The following is a 16,730-nucleotide window of genomic DNA, read 5'->3' on the forward strand; positions in this document are numbered from 1 at the left end:
GGATGGAGGTTCGGTCTCCCCATATCTGTGCAGATGGGATTGGCATTAGTAGCAACTCTTGACTGATGTCTTTGCTGTGGTGGAACTGCAGAAGAGGGTTTTGTGGGTCTTTGCTGTTGTGGTCCTTGACTATAAATACCTGGACTATGTGAAAGGCATGTTGGCTGCATGGTGTGGACAGCTTCTCCTTGTAGAGCTGTCTTTTTTATAGTCAAAATGCATTTGGACATAACCTTTAGAAAGATGAATTGGCTGTTGTGATGGCAAAGCATGACTGTTTCCAGTTATAGACTCATAGTCGTCTAAGTCATCTGCTGTCTTGTACACCTTTGCCACTGCTGAGGCAGCCTCAGCTTCACGCTCTACCTTGAGTGCACTTAATGTAGCCTTTACACCTGCTGTCTCCATGTCTGTTCATGGTTTCTCCATTAGCATCTCAACTTCGTGCTTAACATGCACTGTTTTCATTCTCCTTCACAATCTCCATCAGCACAGGTACACCACCAGTTTGTATGCTTAGTCTCCTAGTCTATTGGCTTTACGCTTACGACTGTATGGCTAAGCACAGGCCCAATGCCATATTTAAGTTTCTGACACCCTGGTCTGGAAATGCCAATGCCCTTGAACAGAAAATCCTACAAAAAGTGGTAGATATAGCTCAGTCCCTCACAGGTAAAGCCCTCTCCCCACCGTTATGCACATCTACAAGGAGTGCTGTTGTGGGAAAGCAGTATCTATCATCAGGGTCCCCGCCACCCAGGCCATGATCTCTTCTCTCTGCTGCCATCAAGCGGAAGGCACAGGAGCCTCATGACTCAGTCCACCAGGTTCAGGAACAGTTATTACCTCTCAACCATCACATTCTTGAGCCAAACGGAATAATTTCACTTAACTTCACTTGTCCTATCATTGAAATGTTCCCACAATTCAGTGACTCTTCATCTCATGTTCTCAATATTTATTGTTTATTTTGTTTATTATTATTAATTCTTTCTTTTTTGTAATTGCACAGTTGGTTGTCTTCTGCACACTGATTGAACACCCAGTTGGTGTGGTCCTTCATTAATTCTACTATGGTTATTATTCTGTTATGGATTTATTGAGTATGCCTGCAAGAAAATGAATCTCAGGGTTGTGTATGGTGACATATATATACTTTGATTAAAAAAATCTTTGAACTTTGATTTTGCTGTTTCAAGGGCAAATAAAGACTGAATGGAGACATGTTTTTTTTAACTATGTGCTTCAATTCAAATCAAAAATAACCTGCACAGGTAAGATACAAAAAGCTGCTTATGTATAGGAAGTGATGTTTATGCAAAACGAACTGCACCTCTGGAGGCCAGAACATTAGATATCACATAACTAATTAATTGATCTTCCTTCCACTTTTCTGTAATATACTTGTAACATTCCATACCTGTAAAGTGCAAAGAACGAGTAAATAGTTGTTGACTAGGATTTTGTTATACTATTATTCATATTCTGAAGATGAATATTAACTCTATCCATTGAAACATTGACAACAGATATACATTTTATAGAACAGGTAAATGTGACAATCTGTACTTTGAAGCAGCAGTATTTGTAAGTTTTGACTGGATACTGTCCAATTTAATTCGACTATATCCTTCCTTCTTGTTGCACAATATATCTGAATAATAGAGAGAGTGGCAAGAAATTTCAGGAAGTCTCACACTGTTAGGTAGTTCCTCAGTGGAAACCTTGCACAGTACAAAATAGGCAAGCAGCAGGGAGTGCTTGCTAAATTTACCAATTAATTTTTTGATGTTCCACATAGATACCATTATTGCATGCAATATTCTTAGATGACTCATCTACATGGGATGCCTTTTAATTCTCCTATTGAAATTTAAATCAGTGGGCAGGAAGCTTTTGAGCAACATGCCTTGATTATACCCATCAAGGAAAGAAAACTAGAAAATTAAAGGTATTTTAAATTTAGGTGGTCATGTATGCACGTAACTGCGGTGATTCAAGCAATATCATATTTATTGCATCATTTTAAATTGGTTGCACATTTGCTGAATAGGGTATATAAATCACCTTTTTAAATCTGAAATAAAAATAAATTAGACTGAAAGGTTGTAGCTCAGTTAATATTACAGAAAATTGAAAATGTTATGAGGCATTCCAGCAAAAAAAAGCCTATTGTGTCACTGACTACCTTACAAGCTGTGTGGATGAAATGGCTGTCATGTCTGTGTAACTGCCATTGTGAGGCGCTGCAGAAGTGAAAGGTATGGAGGGTAAGTGGAAAATATTTAAATTGAAGGGTACAGTTTAGATTGATAGAGATCATTGATGCTGTGAATTCAGCTGTGAATAACATTAGTCATGCATTGATAGAATGTGTATTTGAACATTTGGCTCACTCACCTTGACAGGCAGCGTCAAGTTCATTAAACTTCTTTCTCGGAACTCCACGCTCCTGAGGTTTATCTATGCTGCTGATCTCTTCATGTTGCCACAGAGCAAATCTGATACAGGTTTCCTACACCAGCTGTCTTTCCTCATTTTCACATCTTTCTCCAAGTTCTCCAGTGGATTATCAACAAATTGAGGAGTGACCAATCAGCAAAAGGCATTGCGTAAAACGGGCTATCTTTCAGTAAGGTCCATGTTCAAGATGTAAAAAGCTGAGCTTCGCCCCAGTTTTCTCTGAGTTGGACAATCCTCACCACAGGTGTGTGAAAAGAGTTACTTTTTAGTCAGGCCATCGATCAAGATTTTTTTTTAGATTATGAGGACACTCAGTCCTCGTTTATTGTCATTTAGAAATGCATGCATTAAAAAATGATACAATGTTCCTCCAGAAAGATATCACAGAAACACAGGACAAACCAAGACTAAAACTGACAAAACCACATAGTTACAACAGTGCAAAGCAATTTGATAAAAAACAGACCATGGGCACGGTAAAAAAAAGTCTCAAGTCCCGATAGCCCCATCATCTCACTCAGATGGTAGAAGGGAGAAGCTCTTCCTGCCATGAACCTCCAAGCGCCGCAAACTTGCCAATGCATTGGAAGCACCTGACCACAGCCAACTCTGAGTCCGTCTGAAAACTTCGAGCCTCCAACCAGCCCTCCGACACCGAGCACCGGGCGCCATCCTCTGCCGAGCGCTTCGACCTTGCCCCAGCCGCTGAGCAACAAGCAAAGCCGAGGGCTCGGGGCCTTCCCCTCTAGAGATTCTGGATCGCACAGTAGCAGCGGCAGTGAAGCAGGCATTTCAGAAATGTCACCAGGTGTTCCTCCGTGCTTTCACGTCCGTCTCCATCAAATCAGGATTGTGCACGGCACCCTACTTGACAGATAACAGATATCACCGGAGTGGCCGCTGCGAGCTGCGTCATGCCGCCATCTTCACCTCTCACCTTTTCAAAGGCAGAGTTTTGCAGTGGATTCTCTGAGTTGAGGAGTAACCAGTCAACAAGAAGGATTCATTAACAAAAGCCAATAAAAATAGCACAGGTGCAAGCGGAGTGGCCATTCCTGGATTGTGCCAGTCATTAGAGTTATAACAGGAGATAGAAAATGCACGCCAAAAGGGCAATGTTACAATCGTCATGGAGGATTTCAGTATGGAGGTAGATTGGGAATATTAGGTTGGTGCAGGATTCCAAGAAGGGGAATTTCTAGAATGTTTACTTCTTTTTCAATATTTTTATTAATTTTCTTCATAGGAGAATACAGAGTTCAAGAAAAAAAATGTATCAAATACATTATACTGAATCGCACATACAAACTCCTTACTCTATATTCATACAAATTAATTAATTCTTAATATTGAAATATGGTAATTTTATTATATGGAAAAAAATCTAACCCACTACAAAGACTGAAGCTGATTAGTAAAGAAGAAAAAAGAAAGAAAAGTATAATGTTTACAAGATGGGTTTTTAGAGCAGCTCGTGGTTGAGCCCACTAGAAGATCAGCTATTCTGGATTGTGGATTGGGTGTTGTGCAATGAACCGGAATTGATTAGTCTTCACTGTGGAAGACACTAGCAGTATGGTGGAAGTTCCAGGTGTCAGGGGTCATGAAGTGTGTGAAGTTACCATTACTAGAGAGAAAGTTCTTGGGGAAACTGAAAGGTCTGAAGGTAGATATGTCACCTAGATCAGATGGTGTACTCCCCAGCGTTCTGAAGAGATGTGGATGCATTAGAAATGATCTTTCAAGAATCACTAGATCCGAGAATGGTTCTGGACGACTGGAAAATTTAAAACACTGAGAAGCAGCAGAAAGGAAATTATAGGCCAGTTAGCCTGACCTCAGTGGTTGGGAAGATAATGGGAGTCAATTGCTAAGAATGTGGTTTTGCAATACCTGGGGACACATGATCAAATAAGCCGTAGTCAATATGGTTTCCTCAAGGGAAAATCTTGCCTGACAAATCTGAAATTCTTTGAAGAGATAACAAGCAAGATAGAGAAAGGAGAATTGATTGATGTGTACTTAGATTTTCAGAAGGCCTTTGACAAGGTGCCACACATGAGGCTGATTAACAAGCTACAAGCCCATGGTATTACAGGAAAGATTCTAGCATGGATAAAGCAGTGGCTGATTGGCAGGAGGCAAAGAGTGTGAATAAAGGGAGCCTTTTCTGGATGGCTGCCAGTGACTAGTGGTGTTCCACAGGGGTCTGTGTTAGGACCTCTTCTTTTTACATTATATGTCAAAGATTTAGATGATGGAATTAATGGCTTTGTTGCAAAGTTTGCAGACGATATCAAGATAGGTGGAGGGACAGGGAGTTTTGAGGAAAAAGAGGCTACAGAAGGATTTAGACATTAGGAGAATGGGCAAAGAAGTGGCAGATGGAGTACAATGTCAGGAAGTGCATGGTCATGCACTTTGGTAGAAGAAATGAAAGGGTTGATTCTTTTCTAAATGGAGAGAAAATATGAAAATCTGAGGCACAAAGGGATTTGGGAATCCTTGTGCAGGATTCCCTAAAAGTTTTAATTTGCAGGTTGAGTCTGTGGTGAGGAAGGCAAATGTGTTGTTGGCATTCATTTCAAGAGGACTAGAATATAAAAGCAAGGATGTAATGGTAAAACTTTATAAAGTACTGGTGAGACTTCATTTGGAGTATTGTGAGCAATTTTAGGCCCCTTATCTTGTTAAGGGAGGGTTTAAAGGAGGATTAAATGGTTTGTCATATGAAGAGCATTTGATGTCTCTGGGTCTGTATTCTCTGGAATTCAGAACAATGAGGCGTGACCTAATTGACATCTATCAAATGGTGAAAGGTTTTGATCGAGTGGATGTGGAGAGGAGGTTTCCTATGGTGGGAGTGTTTAAGAGCAGAGGACACAGCCTCAGAATAGAGGACTGTCCTTTTAGAATGGCAATGAGGAGGAATTTCTTTAGCCTGAGAGTAGTGAATCTATGGAAATCTTTGCCACAGGTGGCTAAGAAGGCCAAGTCTTTATATATATATTTAAGGCAGAGGTTGATAGATTCTTGATTAGTCATGTCATGAAGGGATACGGGGAGAAAGCAGGAGATTGGGGCTGAGATGAAAAATGAATTAGCCACGATGAAATAGTGTAGCAAACTCGATGGGCCAAATGGCCTAATTCTGCTCCTATATCTTATGGTCTTATGGTCATAAGTTGAGCCACCATTATCGTCAAGATCATTATACTTGCAGACAGTACTTACAGTAATCCCAGGGTATCTTATTTTGAGATGCATGCTACCATTAAATAGCATAAACTATGATCATAGCACTTCTGATTTTTATTCATTTCTGTTACTTATGAAGAGTACATTATCTGAACATAGCCACAGAAATCCAGCCTCATTTGCAGATAACACACAAATTGATGGAGTTGTGTCAAATGATATAGGAGAATACAGGTCAGCTGGAAATTGAGACAGAGAAATGGCAGATGACATTTAATTGGGGCAAGTGTGAGTTCATGTATTTTGGGAGGTCAAAGCAAGAGGAAATCAAGTGGCGGGTCCTTTGGGAGCTCTGAGAAGAGATATTGAGGGTTCAGGTTCACAGCTCCCACAGCTTCAACACATGTAGAAAGAGTGGTATTGAGGAAGTACACCATACTTTCCTTTATCAGTCAGGGCATTGAATATAAACATTTGGATGTCATTTGCAGCTGTATAAAATTGTAGTCAGCCAGTTTTGAAATATCGTGTGCAACTTTGGTTGCCCACAGTCGATGAAGAATAGAGAGGCTTTGGAGAGGTTGCATCAGGGCATTGCCTGGAGTTAAGGTTATAAAGATAGACTGGGACACACAGATAAGGTTATTGGGCACAGCCTTTTTCTCAGTATAAGAGAGTCTAAAGCTAGATGGCATTGGCTTAAACTGGGAGGGGTAAGATTTAAAAGGGACCTGAGGGACAAGTTTTTTTAGAAGAATGGTGCCAGGTATATGGAGCAAATTGTCGGAGGAAATGCTGGAGGCAGGTACAGTTACAACACTTAAAAGACGCTTATACAGGTACATGGATAATAAAGATTTGGACGGTTATGGGCTAAACGTAGGCAAATGAAGCTTTTTTAGGCAAGCATGTTAGCTGGCATGAATAGGTTGGGCATAAGAGTTTGTCTCCATGTGTATAATGTTATAAATCTATGATTCTATAAATGAAACGTACTTATCTATTTATCTCGGTTTATTGTTGTTCCATGAATATAATTTAAAATTATAAAACAAAGATATATATCTTTATATATTTAGCTAATTTTGATCACAGTTTGTTATCTACTATACTGTATGTGCTGTTCTGTAAAATGTAGGGCTGGATTGTCCTGAACTGGTTCTTCTGCTCAGAATCACCATTCATACTCCTCATACTAATACATTTACCTAGATTAGATCTCAGTGCTCCTCCATGTCTTCATTTTGGGAAATCTGATCACCTAGCTGTCCTCCCACCTGCATACAGGCAGAGGTGAGAGACCAAGGCTCCAAGGATAAAGAGGTGGTCACAAGTGGCAGAGAAGTGGCTACGGGATTGCTTCGAGTCCAGGGACTGGACCGTGTTCAAGGACTCTTCAGTGGATCTGAATGAATACACCATGATTGTCACAGTCTCTTTAAAAATGTTTGTAGATCAGTATGTCCCTACAAAATCATCCAGAATATTCCCCCAACCAGAAGCCTTGGATAAACCAGGAGATACGCAATTTGCTGAGGACCAGATCAGAGGCATTCAGGTCTGGGGACCAGGTAAGGTACAAGAGATCCAGGTATGACCTCTGGAAAGCCATCTCATGGGCAAAATGGCAGATCTGGACTGAGGTTGAATCAATGAAGGATGCTCGACACCTGTGGCAGGGCTTAAATGTGATCATCTCTTACAAAGTGTGCTCAGGTAACATAGGTGACTACAGGGCTTCACTTACAGATGAGCACAATTCTTTCTATGCTCACTTTGACCATCAAAACATGGAGGAACCTTCACAAACTCTCACAGTACACAATGACTTTATGATCTCAGTTTCTGAGGTCGACATGAGAACCTCCTACAGGAGGGTGAACCCATGGAAAATATCCAGTCCAGATGGGGTACCTGGCCAGGTACTAAAGATTTGTGCTAACTGATTGGCTGGAGTGTTCACCAATGTCTTTAACGTCTCACTTCAGCAGTCCGTGATGCCCACTTGCTTCAAGCAGGCCTCAATTTTACAGGTGCCTAAGAAGTATGTGGTAACCTGCCTCAAAGACTACCATCCAATAGTACTTACATCCACTCGGATAAAGTGCTTTTAGAGGTTGGTGATGAAACACATCAACTCCTGCTGAGAAACAACTTAGATCCACTCCAGTTTGCCTACCGGCACAATAGGTCCACAGCAGATGGCATTTCCATTGGCTCTTCACTCAACCATGGAACATCTGGACAGTAAAGTTGCAGATAGCATGATGCTCTTTTTTGATTACAGCTCAGCATTAAATGCTATTATCCCCTCAAAAGAAATCAATAAACTTCAAGACCTTGGCCTCAATACCTCCTTGTGTAATTGAACCCTCTATTTCCTCATTTGCAGACTCCAGTCAGTTCGAATTGGCAACAACATCCCTTCCACAATCTCCATCAGCACAGGTGCACCACAAGGCAGTGTACTTAGTCCCCTGGTCTATTCACGTTACACTTATAACGGTGTGGCTAAGCAACATCTCCAATGCCATATTTATGTTTGCTGATATCAGCCACTGTTGGCTGAATCAAAGGTGGTGATGAATCAGTAAATAGGACGGACATTGAAAATCTGGCTGAGTGGTGCAACAACAACTTCTCACTCGTCAGCAAGACCAAGGAGCTGATTATTGACTTCAGGAGGAGGAAACCAGAGGTCCATGAACCTGTCCTCATCAGAGGTTTAAAGCTGGAGATGGTCAGCAACTTAAATTTCCTCGTTGTTATCATTCTGGAGGACCTGTCCTAGACCCAGCACGTAAGTGCAATTACATAGAAAGCATGGCAGTGCCACTACTTACATAGAAGTGTGCAAAGATTTGGCATGACATCTGAAACTTTGACAAACTTCTATACGTGTGTGGTGGAGAGTGCATTGACTGGTTGCAATCTGCCTGGCATTGTAAAACCAATGCCCTTGAACGGAAAACCCTACAAAAAGTGGATATGGCCCAGTTCAGCACGAGTAAAGCCCTCCCCTCATTGAGCACATCTGCATGGAGCGCTGTCGCAGGAAATTAACATCCATCGTCAGGGACCCCACCACCCAGGTCATGCTCTCTTTTTGATGCTGCCATCAGGAAGAATGTACAGAGCCTCACAACTCACACTACTAGGCTTAGAAACAGTTGTTACCTGTCAACCATCAGGCTCTTGAATCAGAGGAGATAACCTCATAACTTCACTTGCCCTTATCTGAACTGTTCCCACAATCTAATGAATGGACTCACTTTCAAGGACTCGTCATCTCATGTTCTTGATATTTATTGCTTATTTTTTTTCTCTTTTGTACTTGCACAGTTGGTGGTCTTTTGCACTTTGGTTGTTTGTCCTCCCTGTTGGGTCTGATCTTCCATTGGTTCTGTTATTGTTCTTGGATTTATTGAGTATATTTTACTTTATTGTCACCAAACAATTGATACTAGAGCGTACAATCATCACAGCAATATTTGATTCTGCACATTGCGCTCCCTGGAGTACAAATTGATAGTAAATATAGTAAAAATTTAAATTATAAATCATAAATAGAAAATAGAAAAGGGAACGTAAGGTTGTGCAAAAAAACTGAGAGATCAGGTCTGGATATTTGGAGGGTACGGCCCAGATCCGGGTCAGGATCCGTTCAGCAGTCTTATCACAGTTGGAAAGAAGCTGTTTCCAAATCTGGCTGTACGAGTCTTCAAGCTCCTGAATATTCTCCCGGAGGGAAGAGGGACGAAAAGTGTGTTGGCTGGGTAGGTCGTGTCATTGATTATCCTGGTAGCACTGCTCCGACAGCGTGCGGTGTATGTCCACGAAACAAAAAGAATCTTGGGATTGCATATGGTGACATACATGTAATTTGATAATGGATTTATTTTGAACTTTGAACTTTGAAGTCCAGCAAGACAAAATAATGCCCAGGTTGTGGTGATGCCGAGCAGAGACCCTGCCCCAAAGGTTTGGAGAGCATTCTTCACTTCTGTCATAGGTGCTATAGATTTTAACCATTTTAAATGTCTAACTTTTAGAGGTAATTAAAACTATTAAAATTGAAATAATCAGAATCATAATTGTTTCTGTTTTAACTGGAATTAAAGTTAACAAGAAAGCCTCTTACAATACTTTCTTTCAGATTTTGTAAAATACCTGCCTTTTGATTCCTCTGTATTTGTCCCTTGAAATGTATGTTATTTCAGTTCTTGTGCCAGTTATGGCTTAGCAGTATGCCTGGGGAACTCAGTGAGTCTGGGTCCCACCTTGAGTCCAGAAGCAGATCAGAATGAAAAAATTGGGCTCACAATCCGTCAGTAAATCTAGAATTTCCATTTCTCAGTTTCAGTGACTGTGCACTATCAATTCTTTAGTGGGAAGGTTTGGCATTTCTCACATGATTTGAGCCACTGTAAACAGAGATATAGAATTATGGTTAGTCCCCAATGAATTACTGTGGTATTCCTTTCAGACTACAATCACACTGCAAATATGGTACAGTAATATACTAAAAATACTTTAACAGAAAGGTGTAATGAAGCTTCTTCTATTTTTCAGGTGCGTATATTTGCTTATTTGATTGGACGTGAAGCTGTGTTTTCTGAAAACCTGAAATGGATGGCTTGTGCAAATAAAGGTATGTGTTTGATATTTGCATAGAAATTGTAAATAAATTATTTTAGTTTGCTAAGGGCAGGATAAACAAAAGAGGATCCAGTTCATATAATGGTCTGGGTTTCTTGTTATCTCCTGGACCAATGCATAATGGAATTTTTTTTTTCTTTGTGAGCAACTAGAGATTAGTTGAAAGATTAATATGCTTCTGTAAAATCTTGAACTTGTATTTGTCCAGTGATCATTATTTTAATCCCAATATGTGAAGTACAGGCAATCCCCACTTTAAGGAAATTCAGGTAATAACAAATTGCCCTTGTAGAAATTGTAAATTGCTACCCAAAAGTTGAGATATGGTATAAAATTTGGTTTCATGGAGCTTACATGATAGGAAGGAAATAAATAAACATTCTTTTTTCAACTCACATTTCCTGATGCATAAGCAGATAATGCAGCTTCAGAAATTGGGTAAGGATCATTTTCTAGGGGCACATCCATCATAAAAATGCAGTGGTTGCCTATAACATGCAACCAATGATCTGCTGGAAGAACAAAGTGTGTTAAACATCGCCTGTGGGAGGAAAGGAATTGTAGATGTTTCGGTTGAAACTGCATTAAATGCTGCTCAAGCCATTGACTTTCTTGTGTTTTGCCTGCACAAAGTTGTACTAATTGTCATGAAAATCCATTATACATATTCATGTTATACGAACACATATCTGCAAGGACATATTGAGACATTTAATCTGCAGTTTTAATAAAGTTGCCTATAAAGCAATATATATGTGGAAATAGTACTGCCAAGAAAGAAATGTTCCAACATATTTCGTGTATGAAAGATCGAGCAGGCCTTTCTGGGTTTATTAGTATAAGGAGAGAGAAAACATGGAGGAGAAACTTTGGCAAATACTCATTGAGAGATTAAATGGCTTGTCTGAATTCCTTCTAAAGCAGATTGTGCATGGTGTTGAGAAATAATAGGCTCATTGACAAAATAGTTTCTTTATTCCGTGTTTTCTTATGGTTCATTTAAACAATAGATTAGTGAATCATATGGAACAAAGCAAACACATCACAATCTAGCAAGTAGAATAACCAAGTAGCAAATTCATCACATAGTATCTGTCACCTTGAACAACACTGCTACAACATTTAAATCAACAAAGAAGTTAAACTGATGAATTATCCCAGTGCACAATTTTAATTTACTTTCAGCTAGCTGCAGAGATAAAACCGCAGAGATTTTCTTCAGCCTGAAAATGCGGCATTGCTTTCCATGATAACAAATGCCATAACGCAATCATTCACAAACCTCAGGTTCTGCACTACATGGAATAATTTGCTGCAGGTTCATTCTGTTTGGGTTAACCCAGTAAGTGGCAAAATAGTTTGCCTTGCAGCCATAAAGCCATCACGCAGGGAAGAAAAAAAACTCTTGTGACACTCCAAAATAATATAGACTGCCATTTCATGCAACACTAGATGCGTCAAGGAGCAAGGCACAGTGACAGCTCCCATCCAAATAATATGCACCATTTTTCTTCATAACATCAAATAAAAAATAAAGCTTTAAAAATATTAAGCAGATATTTCAGTTTAATATATTTTTATCACATGACTGTAAATCAGATGTACTGAAATTGAAAATTCTGATACCCAAAGCAATAGCTGCATTTTGGATGATGAATTCAACTCATCACTGCTCTGATGAGAGGAGGAAGGAGCAATACCAATTTCTCTGAATCTCAGAGCAGTAAAGCAAGAGGCCATTTTACCACTGAGTCCATAAGAGCTCACTGCAAGAGTAATCCAGCAAGTATCCTGTATCCCTGGCCCTGCTAATGCTTTCCTTACAGGTCGTATCCATCTTGCCTTTGAATTGGTCTGCACTACTACCCATGGGAGTGCATTCCAAATCTTGGCCAGCACTCTTGGCCAGTTGTTGTGCTAAGAGGTACTTTCTCATGTTGATCTTAGTTCTGTTGTAAATTACCTTCATTTTCTGATCCTGGTTCTTGACTGATTTACTAAAGGGGACATTTTTTTTGAACTTATCTCTCACAATGTGGTCAACCTCATTCATTTTAAAAAGTACAACCCGTATCTTCCACTCTATCCCTATAATTAGAGTCCCTCATTCCTGGAATCATTTAGTAAATCTCTTCTGTGCCCTCTTTGAAGCTGTTAGGTTATATCTTTATCAAAAATAAAGCTCCTTTAATTAATAATTCACAAAGTTTCAACTATGATTAAACCAGTGTTTTTGCATAGTTCTGCTTGACTTGCTTGCTCTTGTACTCTGAACTGCTGCTTATAACACCCTTCCTTCCATGGCAATTTGAATGAAGAGTGCACATATACCTCTAGATCTCCCTGTTGTGGTGTCTCTTTTGGAATCATGCCCTCTATATTGTCTTTCTTCATTTTTACTACCAAAGTATAACACTTTGCATTTCTCAGAATGGAATTTCATTTGCTATCAATCCACGCAATCCACCTGCCTCTTTACTTCCTGGAAGTCTGTAGCTGTCATACCCACCCACCACTTTCTAGTTTTGAGTCATCTGTGGAATTGGAAATTGTTCCCTCTACTCCCAAGTTCAAGTCATTAACTTATAAAATAAATGGCCTGATACCAACCCATGTCCCGGTCCAAAAAGCGTATTTTTAATAGTTCCTCCAATTCCGTGACGCTGGGCCAGTTTTTTGTCCCTGCAGCTATAGTCCCATTTACTTCATGAGTTTTATTCTTAATGACAAGCCTTGATGTGTCACAATATCAAACACCTTGCTCAAGTCCAAACATCAGCTTCATTTCCTTCAACTGACCACAGAAAATTTCATTGTTAGTTAGTCACTATTAGTCTTTTAAAAATTTATGTTGGTTTTCCATATAATCCATGTTTATCCAGGCAATTGCTAATTCTGTCCCTCTTTATTGTTCCTAGACCTTTCTCGACTATTGTTATCAAACTGATTTTGCGTTACTGTATTTATACCTACACCATTATTTGAACAAGGTTTCTTCATGCAGTTTTTTTCAGTCCTTGGGTATCAAACCTACACCTTTACATAGATATTTGAAAAATGTTGTTTTTGGTCCCTAACTGGCTCCACCATTCATCCAACCCTCTTTCCAGTGCATACACTTGCAGAATTTTCTTGGTTTATTTGCTTTCTCTTGCTGTTTTTTAATTCATTTTTTGATATCCCCTTAAATGTTTTTCTTTGTGTGATCAGCTTAGTTCTCACTTGTACTAATAACCTAGCACTTTAGGTCTGTTTTATTCTCTGTCCTTTTGGTCATTCTATGACCTCTAATTTTAACTTACCTTTCTCCCTGTTGGAAATATGCTTTGATTTCCGATTTCTTGGATCAGATCTGCTCTTATCCCAATGAAAATGGCCCTTCTCCACTTGATTATTTTATTGCCTTGGAGGGGTCAATTTCTCTTCTGTATTCCAAATCTTATGATACTGTGACTGTTGCTTCTTGGGTATTCCTCACTTGCCTCCGCACATTTTCCTGAACTAAATCCAGCAATTTTATCTTCCATGTTCACAGAAATTTCTCCTGGATACAGTCCAGAAACTCTGCTTCAGAAGTTGTTTAGTGATGGAAATAATGTAGAGAGAACAATCCAAAAGGGCAGAGATCTCCAGGGGTAGATGTGCATCCTAACTTTTAAACAAGTGATATTCTCAAGGCCTTCAATCCCGAAAAGCCAAGATGTGCAACCAAGGGTCCATTTCCTGATTTGTGACTGTGAGGAATCGTGATACTCACTGGATGTGCAAAAGATGGCAAATGCATAGCGCCTGGCACTCAGTCCACTGAGCTAAAAAAATAGAAACTGACAGTCTATAAGCCCAAACAGCCCTTTCACCCTGAATCCAGAGTGCATACAACCACAATCTACGGCAGTAGTAACAGTAGCATAAATACCCCTTGACTGAATTTCATATTCAATTACACCCTTTAAAATTTTGTACACATTTGTTGAACATTAGTAATGATTAGTGTTGGGGAGTATTAAATATTCAGATGCCTTGTGCTTTATTCATGCATTCATAATGTGGCGATCTGCATTCAGTTGTGTGTGCAACAAAGGTACTCCCATAACGCTGTCGAGCTTTGGCACAGTAAATTAGAAATTAGAATTCAACCACAAAGAAGTTTTAGTTTAATGCTTACACAGATTTCATTACAACCAAAAGGGGGATAGTTATAATGTACCTTTTAAAAAGGTGAAAGGAAGTTCTTCCTTAATGTTGAAAAACTTGAAGCAATGGAATTTCATGAATATAGATCATGAAAATGTCGTGGATATAGATAGATAGACAGATACTTTATTGATACCAAAGGTAATTAGTGTCACAATAGCATTGCAAGTGCACAGATATACAAATATTAGAAAAGAAGTAAGAAAGAATTAAAAAAAAGGTTACCTCAAACAGGAGGGGGTCATCACTTCCCTGGCTATAGATGACTCATTAGAGAGCCTAATGGCCAAGGGTAAGAATGACCTCATATGTCCTCTTTGGAGCAGCGCGGTTGTCTTAGCCTATTACTAAAAGTGCTCCTCTGTTCCGCCAAGGTTGCATGCAGAGGGTGAGAAACATTGTCCAGAATTCCTATGGTTGTCCGTAGGGTCCTTTGTTCTAACACAACCTCTAGTATGTCCACTTTGACTCCTATAACATAGCCAGCCTTTCTAATAAGATCTTCATGGTCTCTACATTAAGTTGCAAGCCCATGGATTCAAAGCAAAAGAATGCTTATGTTCATGCAATCATTCATGCTGTCAGGAAGTGTAAACTAGTTCAAGATTCTGCTCCTGATCACAATCCGGTGATTTTGATTAGATTCATGCACAAGCATCATGCAAGGATACAATAAAGATTTACTCTGCTACCAGCAGGCCTGGTTGTCATAGTACAGGAAGGATATGATTAAGCCAGAAAGGATGCAGAAAAGATTCACAGGTTTACTGCCAGGAGTTACAAGAAGATATTGGATAGATAGATACCTTATTGATCCCAAAGGAAATTACAGTGTCACAATAGCATTGCAAGTGGACAGATATACATATTAGAAGAAACTAGGAGGAATAAAAAAAAGTTACCACAAACAGTCCAACAGGAGGGGGTTATCACTTCCCTGGCTATAGGTTGACTCATTATAGAGCCTAATGGCTGAGGGCAAGAATGACCTCATATAGCACTCCTTGGAGCAGTGCAGTTGTCTTAGTCTATTACTAAAAGTGCTCCTCTGTTCAGCCAAGGTGCCATGCAGAGGGTGAGAACCATTGTCCAGAATTGCCAGGATTTTCCATAAGGTCTTTTGATCTACCATAGCCTCCAGTATGTCCAGTTTGACTCATATAACAGAGCCAGCCTTTCTAATCAGATTATTGGGCCTGTTGGCAACACCCATTTTGATGTCATTGCCCCAACACACCACCGCATAGAAGATTGTACTGGTGAAAACAGACTGGTAGAACATCTGAAGGAGAGGCCTGCATACTCCAAAGGACCTCAAAGGACTTGGGAATAGAGGCGACTCTGGCCCTTTTTGTACACAGCCTCTGTGTTGGTACTCTACTCAAGTCTGTCATCCGGGTGCACTCCCAGGTACTTGTAGGTTCTCACCACATCTTCAGGAACTCTCTTGAGAAAATAATCAAAAGGTGAATTTACTCATATCCAAAGGATTGGAGTAGTAGAGGTAGAAGTAATCCTGACAGTAAGGGGAAGCACAGTAGCATAGTGAATAGCACAATGCTTTACAGTACCAGCGACCCAGGTTCAATTCCCACCACTGTCTGTATGGAGTTTGTACATTCTCCCCATGACTGTTTTTTTTTTACGGGTGCTCCGCTTTCCTCCCACAGTCCAAAGATGTACAGGTTAGATTAGATTATTAGATTAGATTATGAGGACACTCAGTCCTCGTTTATTGTCATTTAGAAATGCATGCATGCATTAAGAAATGATACAATCTTCCTCCGGAGTGATATCACAAAAAAAACAGGACAAACCAAAGACTAACACTGACAAGACCACATAATTATAACATATAGTTACAGCAGTGCAAAGCAATACCATAATTTGATAAAGAGCAGACCATGGGAACGGTAAAAAAAAGTCTCAAAGTTCCGATTGACTCCCGATAGTCCCCGATAGAAGGCGGCAGAAGGGAGAAACTCTCTCTGCCATAAACCTCCAGGCGCTGACAACTGTCGATGCATTGGAAGCACCTGACCATAGCCGACTCTGAGTCCGTCCGAAAACTTCGAGCCTCCGACCAGCCCTTCAGCACCGAGCACCGAGCACCATCTCTGCCAAGCGCTTCAACCCCGTCCTGGTCGCTGAGCAACAAGCAAAGCCAAGGATTTGGGGCCTTCCCCTCCAAAGATTCTGGATCACACAGGAACAGC

General features: G+C 40.1%; 1 protein-coding gene across 5 annotated transcripts in view; it reads left to right on the forward strand.

Annotated features, from left to right (window-relative positions):
• The window catches only part of cacna2d3a (calcium channel, voltage-dependent, alpha 2/delta subunit 3a), a 797,416-nt gene that overhangs the window by 486,856 nt on the left and 293,830 nt on the right, over positions 1-16,730 (forward strand). For all 5 annotated transcript variants that reach the window (XM_072280402.1, XM_072280404.1, XM_072280403.1 and 2 more), the window contains one exon: positions 10,234-10,312. In XM_072280402.1, the coding sequence (XP_072136503.1) occupies positions 10,234-10,312 (79 nt within the window). The remainder of the gene's footprint in view (positions 1-10,233; positions 10,313-16,730) is intronic.

This window comes from Mobula birostris, chromosome 16 (assembly GCF_030028105.1).
Source record: "Mobula birostris isolate sMobBir1 chromosome 16, sMobBir1.hap1, whole genome shotgun sequence".
In the NCBI taxonomy this organism is placed as follows: Eukaryota; Metazoa; Chordata; class Chondrichthyes; order Myliobatiformes; family Myliobatidae; genus Mobula; species Mobula birostris.